Source organism: Anomaloglossus baeobatrachus, chromosome 2, assembly GCF_048569485.1.
Source record: "Anomaloglossus baeobatrachus isolate aAnoBae1 chromosome 2, aAnoBae1.hap1, whole genome shotgun sequence".
NCBI classification, from domain to species: Eukaryota; Metazoa; Chordata; class Amphibia; order Anura; family Aromobatidae; genus Anomaloglossus; species Anomaloglossus baeobatrachus.
Window position 1 is genome coordinate 646,982,153 of NC_134354.1, and position 17,416 is coordinate 646,999,568.

The following is a 17,416-nucleotide window of genomic DNA, read 5'->3' on the forward strand; positions in this document are numbered from 1 at the left end:
GAAGTTACTGCTGCAAGTTATAATCCGGTATATATAAATATACTTATAAAACAAAATATACAGTACTTTATTTAAGGATTATCAGATCTAGTATCCTGACAATTACAAACATGCATGCTCAATTTAAACAAATGTGCATATTTATTCTATAGGAAGGATGACCAGCTGGTGCCAGTTACTTCTAACAGTGTGTTATGTCCTGGCAGAGCAAACAATAAAGAAACCCAACATGCCGGACTCTTATTTCACCCACTACTAGGAGTCAGGAAGCCCTCAAGCATATTTCAGAATTCACTGAATGATATACAGTGCCTACAAGTAGTCTTCAACCCCCTGCAGATTTAGCAGGTTTGATAAGATGCAAATAAGTTAGAGCCTGGAAACTTCAAACAAGAGCAGGATTTATTAACAGATGCATAAATCTTACAAACCAACAAGTTATGTTGCTCAGTTAAATTTTAATAAAAAGTGTGGGTCAATTATTATTCAACCCCTAGGTTTAATATTTTGTGGAATAACCTTTGTTTGCAATTACAGCTAATAATCATCTTTTATAAGACCTGATCAGGCCGGCACAGGTCTCTGGAGTTATCTTGGCCCACTCCTGCATGCAGATCTTCTCCAAGTTATCTAGGTTCTTTGGGTGTCTCATGTGGACTTTAATCTTGAGCTCCTTCCATAAGTTTTCAATTGGGTTAAAGGTCAGGAGACTGACTAGGCCACTGCAACACCTTGATTTTTTCCCTCTTGAACCAGGCCTTGGTTTTCTTGGCTGTGTCCTTTGGGTCGTTGTCTTGTTGGAAGATGAAATGACGACCCATCTTAAGATCCTTGATGGAGGAGCGGAGTTTCTTGGCCAAAATCTCCAGGTAGGCCGTGCTATCCATCTTCCCATGGATGCAGACCAGATGGCCAGGCCCCTTGGCTGAGAAACAGCCCCACAGCATGATGCTGCCACCACCATGCTTGACTGTAGGGATGGTATTCTTGGGGTCGTATGCAGTGCCATCAAGTCTCCAAACGTCACGTGTGTGGTTGGCACCAAAGATCTCGATCTTGGTCTCATCAGACCAGAGAACCTTGAACCAGTCTGTCTCAGAGTCCTCCAAGTGATCATGAGCAAACTGTAGACGAGCCTTGACATGACGCTTTGAAAGTAAAGGTACCTTACGGGCTCTTCTGGAACGGAGACCATTGCGGTGGAGTACGTTACTTATGGTATTGACTGAAACCAATGTCCCCACTGCCATGAGATCTTCCCGGAGCTCCTTCCTTGTTGTCCTTGGGTTAGCCTTGACTCTTCGGACAAGCCTGGCCTCGGCACGGGTGGAAACTTTCAAAGGCTGTCCAGGCCGTGGAAGGCTAACAGTAGTTCCATAAGCCTTCCACTTACGGATGATGCTCCCAACAGTGGAGACAGGTAGGCCCAACTCCTTGGAAAGGGTTTTGTACCCCTTGCCAGCTTTGTGACCCTCCATGATCTTGTCTCTGATGGCCTTGGAATGCTCCTTTGTCTTTCCCATGTTGACCAAGTATGAGTGCTGTTCACAAGTTTGGGGAGGGTCTTAATTAGTCAGAAAAGGCTGGAAAAAGAGATAATTAATTCAAACATGTGAAGCTCATTGTTCTTTGTGCCTGGAATACTTCTTAATACTTTAGGGGAACCAAAACAGAATTCTGGTGGTTTGAGGGGTTGACTAATAAATGACCCTCTGAATAAACTTTTCACAATTTAAAAAAAAAAAAAAAAAAATGAAATAACATTCTTTATTGCTGCCGTGCATTTCACACTTCCAGGCTGATCTACAGTCCAAGTGTCACAATGCCAAGTTAATTCCGAATGTGTAAACCTGCTAAATCTGCAGGGGGTTGAATACTACTTGTAGGCACTGTAAGGGTGAAAATGATGGCCTGTTCTGACACACTTGAAATCTTACCATTGATTAAGTCCTTTGGACAAATCCACCTGAGAAAGGTCAATAATAACCTGTAGAATAAGGAGGAGACAGATCTCATTACTACCAAATAAACATCATGAATGGTAAATTGAACTGAGAATGGTCCTGTAATACTCAATAATGTTTATTTTTAAACAAATTTTATTATTAAACCGTAACAAACAATAATATAAGCAATTGACTGGAAAATGTGTATATTTACAAGGTATTTTACATACTGTACATGTCATCTCTAATACTCAATATTTAGACTAAAGTGACACGTGTAGCAATGCAACATTGCATCTCATGACTTCCTATGGTGTATGACAACTTGCGAAAGTCGCAAATGTTTTCCGTGTGTGTTGGATTTTTGTTGCCGGCAACTCACTTGCCATTGACTTCAACATAGGACACAAGAGGAGTTCCAAAATAGGCACGTGACAGCAAGTCACACAAAGGTTTGTTGGTTGCCCATTTTTTGTAAAATTACTACTGTGCAACAAATGTCGCTGTGTAACCCCTCGCCTTAAATATCTAAAACGAGTGAACAGGTTGTATATTTGTTGTATGTAACATATTACTTGCCTGGATGTACTTAGGTAAGAAATTTTATATGAGGCTGCAAAATGTGTAACTGCAACTTAATGTAATAGGACTAAGTAATAAAAAAAAAATTATCTATCTATTCTATCTAATTATTATTATCTAATCTATTGTTGAAACAAGGTTCATTATTAAATATGTTGTTTTTTTAACTTTCCATATTAAGACCTATATGTGAAGAAAAACAAATAAGAAAACAAAAAGAAACCATGACATTTCAACATTGGAAGCTAAACCTAATTTCTTTATCGTTCCTATGGGAGACCCAAACCATGGGGTGTATAGCTACTGCCCCCGGAGGACACACAAAGTTACTACACTCAAAAACGTGTAGCTCCTCCTTCCTAGCATATACACCCCCTGCTAGCCAGATCTAGCCAGTTTCTTGCTTTGTGTCAGGAGGATCACACACACACACATGCATCCTTTTTTGATTTTTCATTTTTTCTAAAGATTTGGAAGAAAAGCGGGTCCACTGGACTCCCGGCATGTCCCTTCTCACCCCCCTGGCGGCGGTGCTGTTAAGGTTGACTTCAGGGCAGGAGCCCTTCATGCCGCGCTCCTTCACCATCCCTTAGGGGCTCTGGCTTGAAGTTGGAGCCAACACGGTTCTCACTGCCTTGCAGGAGACCGGCTTCCATCCGCAGCCCTTGTGCAGGACCCTGCTGGAAGGAGCACTGAACCCCCACCCCACCAGGGACTGGGCCCTGCGTCTCAAAGCTAAGTATAGAGACGTTATTCAGAGGGTCCTTCTGCAATGTGGGGCACTTTTATTGGGGGGGACAGTGATTGCTTGATAATGCTGCTTTTTTACTGTGTTTCCGGCCGGTTCCACGGTTTTTACTGAGAACCGCGCCGATGATGCCTGATTCTCGGCCGCATGCATAACTCTAGGCCCCGGCTTCAGCCGCGGCCTAGTTTCGTTTCGTTCCCCTGCATGTCAGTCATGCAGGGGGACACTGCAGAGCCGCCCGCCGGCCGCTCTGCACAGGGGAGGACACTCCTTTTTGAGGAGATGATTCCCTCCCCTGTACATCTCCTTCGCCCTCCGATTCCCGCTCCTGGGTTAACCCCCGCCCCCCCCCCTCACTCTGGAGCCTTTTTCTCAGCGTCTTAGTACACTGGTCGGCGCTGGCTGCTCTGCAGTGCAGAGGGAGTGAATATCTGGCTGGGGGTCCAGGCTTGGAATTCGGATGGCACTCATAATAGCGGCCTGATAAGTCACAACCTCTGGTTGTGCACTTTTATTCACTCAGGGCATTCTGAAGGAGTTAATTCTTTATCATAGAACCTTCTCCTCAGCAGCATGGCTCACTCTAGCAGCAAAGCTCCAAGGCTGTACACTACATGTTCTGCATGTAACCTCATATTGCCTGAACCGGCACACTGTAATGGTTCTTATGTGGTGGATGGTGGTCAAGATGCCTCAGCCGGGAGTCTCCCCAGGCTGAACCCCTGTCTTGGGTATTCTAACCATTCTAGACAGAGCCCCCACCTCTGCAGCATGTCTCACAGAGCGAGGCTGCAGGCTGTTTTTTATTATCCACTGCTGGTAGTCTCGTACGGCTATACCGAGCTCATAACCACTGTGGCCCCTCAGCTTGGGAGCTCATTAATGGTCCCTCCAGCTGCTCCGGTTTCGGTGGCTGACCCCCGTGGGAATCCTATTTCCAGGGGTCGGCTGTCCCGGCATCTGCTGAGCATGCAGCCCCCTTCTCAGGGCGTTTTCTGCTTCGCTCAGCAAAGCTCACAAGGGACTCTCCTTCTGGGCTCAGACCCCGTCCTCCTGACAGGGAGACGCAGGGTCCCCTGTCCTCCCCGTCCCGCAGCTCCGATTACGAGCTGACTCACTGGACGAGGAGGATGTCTCTACCACGGGCTCGGACGCTACTTTATGTACATTGATCCGTCCGTAGGTGACGCAGATGCGAATGATTGGATTGCATCCATTATTCTTGTACTGGACCTCCATCCGCCTGATCAGGGGAGTATTCCCCGCTGGCAGAAAGGCATCAGTATACCTTTAACAGGACGAGGAGTGTGTTCTTTAACCACTCCAGTTTTCAGCCCGCTGCCTCCAAGCCCACAGCCTATCCTGCAGACCCCACAGCGGAGTTCTGCTGCCTGTCTCCCCCTCCCATCAGAGGTGGTCAAGGAGTGTACTCATTCGCCAAGGGTAGCCACTCCGGTGTCTAGACTTTCAGCCCGGATAGTTGTATCAGTGGCTGACGGCACCTCTATATGGATCCTACGGTACATTAATTTTGTACAGGACCTCAATCCGCCGGTGTTACCTTATCTAGGTGAACACAACGTGTGTTCCTTAACCACTCCAGTTTTCAGGCCCCTGTGACTAGCCCAGGGTCCGCTCTGACAGTCGCTTACCATGAAGCGTGATTCTGAGGACTGTATTTCCCCTGTCCACCAATGGTGGTCAAGAAGTGGGCTCATTCACCTCAGGTGGCTCAGCCCGGGCCGTTATGTCAGTGGCTGAGGGCTCCTCTCTTAAGGTTCTGCGGTCCGCCCGGTTGTCCTTTGGGCCAAGTCGGTATGGGGACGGCAGGAGCTTCGTTCTCCTCAGCTTTACAGCAGTGCGGTTTTTTTGTACCTTCTCTGCTTCTCTGGAGGAGATGCATTCTCTCACAGGGACTCTATGCCCAAAACGGTTGCCTGAACTTCCAGACTTCAGTCTTTTCATCCTATGCCAGGTCTGCCATGCTGGACGCCGCACGGCGGTGGTCTGGGCTACCTTCCTCGCTATCCGCAAGCTCCTGTGGCTTCGGAATTGGAAGGCAGATGCCTCTATGGAGGTTCCCTGCTGGGCTCCCCCTTGGTGGGACCAGTTTCCTCGGAACCAACTGGGTGAAATTAAGGAAGCTCTTGGCGGGGAGTGTTCTTCCTTGCCACAAACCTAAACCAGGGAACCTGTCCAGGGCAGGAATCAGTTGAGGTTTCGGTGGTTTCCGTTCCTCCATCTGATCGTCCTCTAGCTCAGCCTAGGTTCATAGAACCAAATGGCTCGAAGCTGCGTCTTCAGAAGGCCGCAGGAGATGCTGTCACTGAGTCAGCTTCCTCCGAGCTATTTAGCCACGCCAACAACCTCCTTGGTCGGTGGCAGGCTCTCTCCACTTGGCGACGTAGGGTTCTAACACGTCTCCGTTCAGTGGGGGCGAGATTATATCTCCCTTGGCTACAGGATGGACTTCTGTCCACCCGCCAAACAGATTTTTTCTGTCAACTCCTCCCGGCTCCAAGGCCGCCGCCTTCTCACAGGCCGTGGCATTTCTTGCAGGCCAATGGAGTAATTGTACCGGTTCCCGACTGGGAACGGTTCTGAGATTTTTGCTTAAATCTATTCCTAGTCCCCGAAGAGGGCGGTGCCTTCCGACCTGGATCTTTAGCTTTTCAAGCATAGCCAGGTGTGGCGTTTTCACATTGAGTCTTGGTTTTGTTCCGTGTGTTTTTTTCACCGGATCAATCAAGAACCCAAGGAGATTCCCTAGCAGCCATCGGCATCAGAGATGCCTATCGGCAGGAGTCAATCGCAGTTTCACACCAGCGTTGACTACGTTTTGACAATCGGAGTGGTCCAATTCGTGGCTCTTCCCTTGGGGTTAGCCAAGGCCCCTCGAGTATTCTCATTGGGGCAGCTGTGATTAGGGTCCTGCCTCCCTAGGGTTTGGCAGTGATCTTTTGCCCTGGACGGCCTTCTTGTCGGGGCTTCATCCAGTGCTGACTCTTAGCAGAGTGCTTCGCTCACTCTCGCCACTCTGACCTATTCGGGTGGCTTGTCTTTCTGTCCAAGTCCACTCTGACTTCGAACCAGAGGTTCTCAGGGCGTCAATGGAAGCGGTTCCTTGCCCAGTTTTTCCTGCGTCCTCTGAGACTGGATGTTTTCCGCTGTACAAGCGAACTCACTCCTCCCACGGGGTGGTGGCTTCGCCACTGACCAGGGGTTCGTTTCAGTGGTGGCTTCGGCCACTCTGTCTCAGGGGCGCTCCTTTCTGGCCCGTCCCGGGTGATCCTCACCAGGATGCTAGCCTATCCGCCTTAGGAGCAGTATATCTCCACCGTGGAGCGCAGGGCGCTTGGACTCTGTCCGAATCAGCCCTCTGGATCAATGTGCTGGAAATCAGAGCTGTATTTCTGGCTCTCTAAGCCTTCACCATCTGTGGGCGGCTAGGCACATTCGAGTCCAGTCGGACAACGTGACAGCGTTTTCCTACATCAGCTTCCAGGGCGGGACACTCAGCCGCCTGGCAATCTTGGCGGCTCAACATTCTTCAGTGGACAAGGGACTCCTAGTCCACCGTATCCGCAGTCCACATCCTAGATGTGAAAACTACGAGGCAGGCTATTTCAGCTGTCCAACCGTGGTCCACAATCCTCAGGTTTTGCGGTAGACACACTGGTTCATGTTTGATCCCAGCTTTGTCTCTTTACGAATTTCACCCTCTACCTCTTGTCCAGAGTCCTGCGCAAGATCGGTAAAGGGGGCCGTCGGGTCATTCTTCCAGACTGACCCAAGCAGGCTTGGTACTCTGACCTGCTCCTTCTGTCCGTTGGGTTGCAATGGCATCTTCCGGACCGTTCAGACCTTTTTTCAAGAGGTCCGTTTTTTCCCGTCAGAATTCTGGATTCTCAGATTGACGGCGTAGCTCTTGAGTCCTGGATCTTGGCGACTTCTGATATCCTTCCTGAAGTCATCTCCACTATGACTCGAGCTCCAAAGTGTCCTTTGACCTTTTTGGCCTTGCCGACCTTCCTGTCCCTTCCACAGTCCGGTCTACAGCTAGGACTATCCCTCGTTAAGGGACAGGTCTCGGCTCTGTCAGTATGTGCCAGCGGCGTATCGTCCGGCTGGCTCCGGTGCGCTCCTTTAAGGGCGCATCTCACATCATTCCGCCTTTCCGGCGGCCTATGGAGACCTGGGACCTTAATCCGGTCCTCCCGGTTCCCGGAAACCCCCCTTTGCGCCTCTTGGGGAGGTTTCTTTGTTTTATCTTTCACAGAAAGTAGTCTTTCTAGTGGCTATAATTTCCCGCCAGAGAGTTCTGGCTGCACTCTCTCGGAGTCACCCCCTTTTTTGGTCTTTTGCATCAAGACAAGGTGGTCTTCATCCGACTCCGGACTTTTTTCCCTAAGGCGGTTACTGCTTCCACCTTATCCGGGGCAATTTTCCTGCCTTCCTTTTGTCCGGCTCCTGTTCATCGCTTGAGGAAGCGTTGCATATCCTGGATCTGGTGCGGGCGCTCCGGATCTATGTGTCTCGCACCGCCGTTATTAGGCGGTGCACCTCTCTGGTGCTGACTGTTCGTCAGCGTAGCGGTCTCTCGGCATCTAAGCAGACCCTGATCGTTGGCTTAGGTCGGCCATTTCCGAGACCTACAAGTGTACTCAAGTGCCTTCCCCGCCGGGGATCAGAGCACATTTGGTCAGACCTGTCGGCGCCTTTTTTGGGCTTTCAGGCACCAGGTTACGGCTCAGTAGGTCTGTCAGTCTGCAGCTCGAATTAGTCTGCATACTTTTTCGAAGCACTACCCAAGGCATGCTCATGCTTTGGCAGACGTGGGCTTGGGCAGACGCATTTTTCCGGCGTCTGTCGCCCATTTGTGAAGTTAGGTTTGCCTGCTTCTCAGTTGTCTGTTTATTCCCACCCATGGACTGCTATTGAACGTCCCATGGTTTGGGTCTCCCATAGGAACGATAAAGAAAAAGAGAATTTTGTTACTTACCGTAAATTCTTTTTCTTATAGTTCCGTCATGGGAGACCCAGCACCCTCCCTATTGCCTATTGGCAGGTTTCTTGTTCCGTGTGTCTTCACCGGCTGTTATTGTTGTAGACAGAGGTTCCGGTTCTTCCGGATTTTACTCTGTCTCTTCTTGTGGGTGGATGTCCTCCTTCAGCTTTTGCACTAAACTGGCTAGATCTGGCTAGCAGGGGGTGTATATGCTAGGAGGGAGGAGCTACACGTTTTTGAGTGTAGTAACTTTGTGTGTCCTCCGGGGGCAGTAGCTATACACCCCATGGTTTGGGTCTCCCATGACGGAACTATAAGAAAAAGAATTTACGGTAAGTAACAAAATTCTCTTTATTTCCTCATATTTCCTGTTTTGTATGGATCAAGTTTTGGGTATTTTCTGTCACATAGGCCCATCAAAGTAATATCAAATTTTTCCATAAAAAAATAATTGGTTTTGTAAATTGTGTTGAATATATGAAAATTTGCTGATAAACTTTTAACCCTTCTAACTTCCTAACAAAGAAAAAATATTATGCTTCAAAAATGATGCTGATGTAATGTAGACAAGTGGGAAATGTTATTTATTAACCATTTTGTGTGACCTAACTCTTGTTTAAGGGCATAAAAATTAAAAGGTGAAAATTTGTGAAATTTTCAAACTATTTCCTATATTTTCAAAAATGGAGGCAAAAAAACTCATCCTAAGTTTACCACTAACAAGAAGTACAGTAAGTAATGAAAGGCTCCATAATAAAAGGCTCCGGAGCATGCGCACAGATGAAATGAAGCTGGGGACACACTCAGATTCAGTGCGCGTGCCCGGGGAGGTGATGGGCAGTGAGCAAGAGCAGAATTTATTAGGAGATTGCTGTGAAGGTGGGCCAATCATTGCAAACAGACTGCAATGGGAGTGCATAATTTGAAGAGGACCGTGACTGAAATGCTACAAAGCGCCACCCCAATGACTGAAAGAGAATGTCTGTGATGCATTCACCTAATGATAAAAAGTGTTTTTTTTTTGTTTTTAGAAAAATACAGGGAATATTTGTTAGAGAACACCATTTTAGTGATGCACATTGCATTACTAATAAGAAAAAACATGACCGATTCTCTTTTGTTCACTCTTTTTTTAATTGATAAAAAACTATGAATACTTCCTTCTATTTTGGTAAGCATTCAAACTTTGCAACAATTTTTCACACACCGGTCTAAAAATGTGCAAAATACTGTATATGTAATTTAACCCATGCCTTCACATGTATAATCCGATTCTGTGTTGCTGCATTCCAAGACCCTTTTGTTTCTGTAGCTGTATGAGGGTTTTGGCTTTTTTTCAGGATAACTAAGTTTCCATTTTGGTCTACACAAGCTTTGGATAAGGTTTCTTCATGAACATAAAATATTGTTTTGACACTGCTCTTTAATATTATTTATTTTAAAAGCATTCTATATGCTTGACAGAAATATATATATTATAGTCCAGGTTATCATGGATGTTTTTCTACATTGACCACAGCATATGAAAGTTAAAGGAAAATCTGACCTTGGGCCAATACATGAAGGTGTTTACGCATGAAATGTAATGTAAATTAAAAAAAGTTGCAAAATGTTTTTGCAACGAGAGATTGCATAAAAACGTGGCAGCTTTTGGCATTTTGACGCCAGCTTGCCTATTTCATGATAAGTTGTTGCGTCTCAATGAATTTGTGCAACTACATCTACTACACCCCCTTCTCAAGACTGGTATTAACAAAACTGGTCTTGATGATTTGGCAGCCACTGACTTCTGTATGGATCAACTATTCCTATTAAGTTGTTAGGTGATCACTCTGAATGGAGGTATGGGAGGAGTGAAAGACAGACTAGGAGCTAGGAATCATCTTTATCGGAGTTCATAGAGGAGAAAAGTCGCAGGTATCCCCTGTACAGAAGAGAGCACATACACACAAACACATGATTATGATCAACTCAACAGTGAATTGAGCACATCCAAACTGGGAATTTTGGGACCCTCGTTCTGGTGATTGAGGGTATAATAGCAATTAGACCTTCACGAGAGAATTGCACCAAAATTCTGATGACCCTCCTGCCTTTTCTTTTCTAACCAGGACTTCTCTCGTTAGATCATTTCTTCTTCTAAAAAGATCAGTTACCATAATAAGCAAATGTAAGGCAAGTTTTGCTCATGAAATAGTAATGCAAAATTAAAATGAGGTATGCATAACTTTAGAATGGGATATACTGCTATATATAAAATTTTGTTAATAGCTAATAAAACGGTTTTAGTCATTAGCTAGAGTAATTGATGTCTCGCCTCAAACTGTACCTTTCCAAGCAGCTCTTTTTCTCTTGACATGAAGGACACGTTGTTTTTCACTGAGATTTCTAGCTTCCTCTTTGTTGCTTCCTCCAATGGTATTTCCCACTCCAACCTACAGTAATGAGAGTTAAGGAATGTTAATGGCATCTAGCTTAAAAGGGATTGTCTGGTTTCTACATCATTTAGTACCAGGAATTAAAGCTCCACGTTGGGGATAAAAATTGACCGATCTGTCGATTGGTGTGGGTCTCACTAGAGGGGACATCCACTGATCAGAAACTTATCGCCTATCCTATGGACAGATGATAGTTTGTTTTCACTGGACAACCCTTTTGAATATGAGAGATCTCATGCACATGGACAGTTGCAGTTTGTACTAAGCAATGCGAGATTCAAAAGCAGCATGGAGGAGGAACTCTGAGGAGCCACCAATTGAGTTTAAAGAAGTTGTCCAGTTAGCAAAACTGATTTTTTTTTTCTGATAAATCTTGCTAATATGTGCCCCTCAACACATCTATTATGTTTTTTCAGCAAAATTACCTTTTATTGTGCACCAGCAGCACATGCTCATTGCTGGCTCCAGCTCTGATGGGGTTAATCTCTCCTCTGACTTCCTGTGTTCAGTTCCTACAAGTCCCAGAACTCTTTGTGGCTCTAGGGCGGTGTCTAGCTTATCTAACACACCCATTGTGTCTAATACACCCACTCTGCTCTCCGACCAAACCCTCCTCCCTGCCTCTTCCCAGTTGATGCCCAGAGAGAAAATCACAGATACAGCAGCTCTGCACAGCCAGGGGAAGAAAGTGTGTGTGTGCGTATATACAGTGTGTGTGTGTGTAGTGTGAGTGTGTTTGTGTGTGAGTGTGTGTGTGTGTGTGTGTGTGTGTGTGTGTGTGTGTGTGTGTGTGTGTGTGTGTGTGTGTGTGTACAGAAATTATGATTATTAGTCTGCGCAACATGTGAAAAAAATAATTGGGGAAAAAAAAGTGCCGGGGTGATGAGATTGCTTTTTTCCCTCTTGCCTAGTCTGTGTCGTCCGTATCATCCGCAAACCGCATATGACCGGATCCTGTGGATTAAATGTGCAGCGCATGCAACCGTTATTTTACTGGATCCTTCTGCAGCGGGACACAGAATTTATCGTCCGGCACTGGAATCAGCTGACTCCTGATCTCACAGCCCGCACACGCTGCAATGGCTGCAGGTGGGCTCATTCACATGACCGTTCCGTGTGTCCTGGTCAGTTCCTGTTTTTTTGCGGCCCCACAGACAGGACCATCTTTTCAATGTCTTTTGTGTAGGATCGGATGGTACACGGTAGCACTTCCATGTGCATCCGATCCTACAAAAAAAAACACATCGGATATCCGCTCCGTTATTATGGAACATGTCCTATTCTGTTCCGTAATAACGAACCGTGACTCAATACAAGTCAATGGGTCCGCAAAATTCCCGGAAGCAACACGGAAGCACTTCCATGTGACTTCCGTCGGGTGCCCGTGCAGTCAGTGTCACGCTCCAGCCCCAGCCCCGCGGCTGCCCGCTCAGCAGTGTCAGCAGCGGCCCGCACTGCAGTGTCAGCAGCCGCGGGGATGACCAGCGCTACCGTCAAGAGGTTAGTAATTTCATTACCTACGGTGATGAAGTCCTGCCCTCCTGACGTCAGCGGTCGTCACTGCCTTCTATGCCCGCCGCTTGTCACATCACCTCTCGCTGTCGACCCGATACTGTGACTAGTGGTGACGTCACGGGCCGCTTGCGATACTTGGTTTGTGAAGGTGGCGGTCATTGAACTCAGTGACAGCGCTGCTGTCAGGAGTTCAGCGATCATCGCAGGTAATATACCTCGCTAACCTCCTGATAGCAGCACTCGTGATGCCCTGCAGTGACCTGGGCTGACCTATTGATGTTAGCTCAGGTCACTGCACGGCTCTCCCAGCAAATAGGGAACATTCTGTTCTTCATTGACTATGGTATGGATCATCGTGGGACCCCCTTGGATTACACCAGACCTGGATTTGTTTTTCTTTCTAATAAATTGGTGAAAGAGGGAATGTGTTGGGGAGTGTTTTTTCAAATAAACATGTGTTTGTTGTCTTTTTTTTTTATTACTGCCTGGGTTGGTGATGTCGGGTATCTGATAAACGCCTGACATCACTAACTCCAGGGCTTGATGCCAGGTGACATTACACATCTGGTATTAACCCCATATATTACCCGGTTTGCCACCGCACCAGGGCAACGGGATGAGATGGCGCGAAGCACCAGGACTGGCATATTTAATGGATGCGCTAGTTCTGGGGCGGCTGCAGCCTGCTATTTTTAGGCTGGGGAGTGTCCAATAACTGTGAACCTCCCTAGTCTGAGAATACCAGACCACAGCTGTCCGCTTTACCTTGGCTGGTGATCCAATTTTGGGGGACCCCGTGTTGTTTTAAATTATTTATTTAATTTAAAATAACAGCGTGGGATGCCCTCTGTTTTGGATTACCAGCCAAGGTGAAGCTGCCAGCTGTGGTTTGCAGGCTGCAGCCGTTTGCTTTACCCTAGCTGGCTACAAAAGATAGGGGGACCGCATGTCATTTTTTTTATTTATTTATTTATTTATTTTTTGGCTAAATACAAGGCTAAGCACCCCTTAGTGCCACATGAAAGTCACAAAAGGGTGTCAGCTTAGAATATGCAGGGGGTAAGACATTATATATGTATTTCTTATCTATCTATCCATCCATTTATTCATTCCTCTATCTCTCTCTGTCTCTATATCTATTCATCTCTATATCTACTCATCTATTTATCTTTCTTGCTGCTTCCATTTTTTGCGGTCCGCAAAAAAAACGGAAGGCACGCAGATGTCACACGGATGCCACTAGGATGCATCCATGAAAAAAAGGACCGTTTTTTGTGGCCCGCAAAAACGGAACGGTCATGTGAATGTAGCCTTAACAGCAGTCGCTGCCTGCTGCCGGTCACATGTGACCGTGTGTGGGCTGTGTGTACAGGACTTCAGCTGAGTTCAGATCAGCTGACTCAAATGTCGGCCGATTAGGCTGGGGCCACACGGGAATTACTGCGATCCCCTCGCATTACACTTGGCTCACGCTCAGTACAGCAGAGCTGAGTGTCATGCGTGTGTCCCTGCGACTGAGGTCCGACTCTGCGAGCAGACCTCACCTGCGGGGGCGGACCGGCAATCGAGGGGTGGGCCAGCACTGAGGAGGGGTGGGAGGGATTTCTCTCCCTCTCTCCTCCGTAGTCCACCAATGTACCGCAAGTGCAGTGCGATTTTTCTCCCACCACATACACTTGAATGGGTAAAAGAGAGTCTTGCATTACAGTTGTAGCATGCTGCGATTGTTTTCTCGGTCCAATTAGGGCGGAGAAAATAATCACTCATGTGTGCTGACACACAGGCTAATATTGGTCCGAGTGGAATGCGATGTTTGATCGCACTCCTCTCGCCATGTGGCTTAGACCTTACTTGTTCTATGTCCCCCTGCATCCATCGCAGCATGTGCAGGCTGGAGTTCAGCCGAGTTCAGATCAGCTGACTCCAGTGCTGGAGTGAACTCCGCTGACCTCACAGCCCGTACACGCTGCAATGGATGCAGGGGGACACATAACAAGTAATTGGCAGACACTGCAGTCATCTGATTACTTGGGATGAATTGAGCAGTAAAATGCTCTGGTGCTCGATGGGCGAAGCCCATGTCGATTTTTTTTTTTTTAAAAAAAATTCATTAAAAATAAAAAAGAAAAAAAAAAAAAAAACAAAAACACATTGTTTGTGGGCTCCCGCTGCATTTTCTATTGTTAAGGGTAACCCAAGCAGCTACTGGCTGCTAACCCCAGCTGCTTGGTGTTACTTTCACTGGCAATAGAAATCCAGGGAAGCATTTTTTTTTTATAAAGGTTTTTGCCTGAAAACTTTTTTAAAAAAATGAAGTGGGCTTCGCCATATTTTTGTATGCTAGCCAGGTACAGCAGGCAGCTACGGGCTGGCCCCAACCCCCAGCTGCCTATTTGTACCCGGCTGGAAACCAAAAATATAGAGAAGCCCTTTTTTTTTTCTTTTTTGTATTTCATGAATTTCATGAAATAATTAAAAAAAAAAAAAATGACATGGGCTTCGCCGAATTTTTGAGTCCAGACAGATACAACTATGCAGCTGGGGATTGGAATCCGCAGTGAAGGGTGATCAAACTTTCTGGGCCCCCCCGCTGCGAATTGCAGTCCACAGCCGCCCCAGAAAATGGCGCTTTCATAGAAGCGCCATCTTCTGGCGCTGTATCCAACTCTTCAGTGGCCCTGGTGGCAGGTGGCACGCTGGGTAATAAGGGGTTAATACCAGCTATGTTTTACCAGCTGTTATAAAGCCCGAGATTCTTAATGTCAGGCCAAGTTTGACCTGGCCATTAAGAATCTCCAATAAAGGGTTTAAAAAAAAAAAAAAAAAGACCACACAGAGAAAAAAAAAACTTTATTAGAAATAAATACACAGACACAGTAGGGACTCCATGTTTATGAAAAAATATCCAGCTTCTGGAATAGTAAAACTGCTGCAATTTTATTTAGGACGTGAAAAATGACACAATGACAAAAATAGGGAGCCCATATGTGGCATAAGGCTACGCGTTTCGAACGCTGCCTGCGTCAAGCCTAAGTGAATAGATCTTGCTCACAAGTATTTAAACTCACTCCTACCAATGGGAGGAGTGTGCTTAATCAGAAAACACATGTGCCAACATGGGGTAGATAACATACAAAACAACAATACAAAAATTCAACAATAAAAAATATATAAATCTCATATTATATTATAATTAAATTAATTAAATTTATATACTTTTTTTTTTTTTCTTCCATCATCCGAAATATACATGTAAACATTATCTACCAAGATTTTTACCAGCTGGTATAAAGCCCGAGATTCTTAATGTCAGGCCAAGTTTGACCTGGCCATTAAGAATCTCCAATAAAGGGTTTAAAAAAGAAAAAAAAGACCACACAGAGAAAAAAACTATTAGAAATAAATACAGACACAGTAGGGACTCCATGTTTATTACTCCCTCTCACCCCTCCACGATGGAGAGATTTCTGTACTGACCATGCCAGGAGAGAGCGAGGGAAAAGAGAGAGAGCGAGGGGGGGAGGACAAGAGAGCGCGGGGGGGAGGAAAAGAGAGCGCGGGGGGGAGGAAAAGAGAGCGCGGGGGGGAAGGAAAAGAGAGCGCGGGGGGGAAGGAAAAGAGCGCGGGGGGGAAGGAAAAGAGCGAGGCGGGGGAGGAAAAGAACGCGGGGGGGAGGAAAAGAGAGCGCGGGGGGGAAGGAAAAGAGAGCGCGGGGGGGAAGGAAAAGAGAGCGCGGGGGGGAAGGAAAAGAGCGAGGCGGGGGAGGAAAAGAACGCGGGGGGGAGGAAAAGAGAGCGCGGGGGGGAGGAAAAGAGAGCGCGGGGGGGAGGAAAAGAGAGCGCGGGGGGGAGGAAAAGAGAGCGCGGGGGGGAGGAAAAGAGAGCGCGGGGGGGAGGAAAAGAGAGCGCGGGGGGGAGAGAGCGCGAGGGGGGAGAGCGCGAGGGGGGGAGAGCGCGAGGGGGGAGAGCGCGAGGGGGGGAGAGCGCGAGGGGGGAGAGAGCGAGGGGGGGAGAGAGCGAGGGGGGGAGAGAGCGAGGGGGGGAGAGAGCGAGGGGGGGAGAGAGCGAGGGGGGGAGAGAGCGAGGGGGGGAGAGAGCGAGGGGGGGAGAGAGCGAGGGGGGGAGAGCGCGAGGGGGGGAGAGCGCGAGGGGGGGAGAGCGCGAGGGGGGGGAGAGCGCGAGGGGGGGAGAGCGCGAGGGGGGGAGAGAGCGAGGGGGGGAGAGCGAGGGGGGGAGAGAGCGAGGGGGGGAGAGAGCGAGGGGGGGAGAGAGCGAGGGGGGGAGAGGGCGAGGGGGGGAGAGGGCGAGGGGGGGGAGAGAGCGAGGGAAGAGAGGGGAGAGGAGAGAGGGATAAGAGGGGGGCAGAGAAGAGTGGGGGGAGAGAAGAGAGTGGGGAAAGAAGGGGGAGCAGAGGTGCTCTGTCACCAACTGTCTCCACTCTGTGACTTGTGGTGCAGGTGACAGAGTGCAGACAGTTGGTCCCATGCAGCAGGACAGATGGCAGAGCACAGCGGTGACATGCCTGTCCGTGTCTTGCTGCTGGGAGGAGCAGATGATCACACTGCCCGACACCGGCCGCTCTCCTGACATCGTAGCAGAGCGGGCGGGTGGACAGTGTGATCACATACGTGCAGGGGGGGGATTCAGCTGAAGAACTCCCCCCCGTACTGCACACTGGCGCCCCGTGCCTCACCATCTGCAGGACGCCGGCTCCACACTGACGTCCTCCGGATCCGCCCCTCGATACTGGGCTGTGATGTGCGGTTGTCACCGCCCACAGCCCTGTCACTCAATGTGAGTGGTGCCAGCCTCCTCTGACGTACCCGTCTTGTTTGAGAGCCCGGAAATGCCGGGACGTCAGAGGATACTGGCGGCCACAGCTCCAGGGGGTCATGTGACCAGCACTGAGCGTGCAGGATAGCGCCGCTCAGTGCCAGAATTGGAAACAGAAGCCAATGGAGAAAACGCCTAGAAAGGTAAGTAGAACTCCTACAGAAAATAAAAAAAATGGGTGAACCACCCCTTTAAATGTTGAAAAATGTTATAAAGCCATTCTGACATGGACTCCCAAATATATCAGTCTCATCAGTTGTCAGAGATTGCTGTAATAATAATGTGGCAACCTTCAAAAGGAACCTGAAGACCTACCTCTTGCGACAAGCCTACAACCTGCAGTAAAC

General features: G+C 47.9%; 1 protein-coding gene across 1 annotated transcript in view; it reads right to left on the bottom strand.

Annotated features, from left to right (window-relative positions):
• The window catches only part of ESYT1 (extended synaptotagmin 1), a 180,734-nt gene that overhangs the window by 6,258 nt on the left and 157,060 nt on the right, over positions 1-17,416 (bottom strand). Inside the window, exons 29-30 of the mRNA XM_075336983.1 lie at positions 10,614-10,719; positions 1,938-1,987 (exon numbers count right to left, since the gene is read on the bottom strand). Of these exons, the coding sequence (XP_075193098.1) occupies positions 1,938-1,987; positions 10,614-10,719 (156 nt within the window). The remainder of the gene's footprint in view (positions 1-1,937; positions 1,988-10,613; positions 10,720-17,416) is intronic.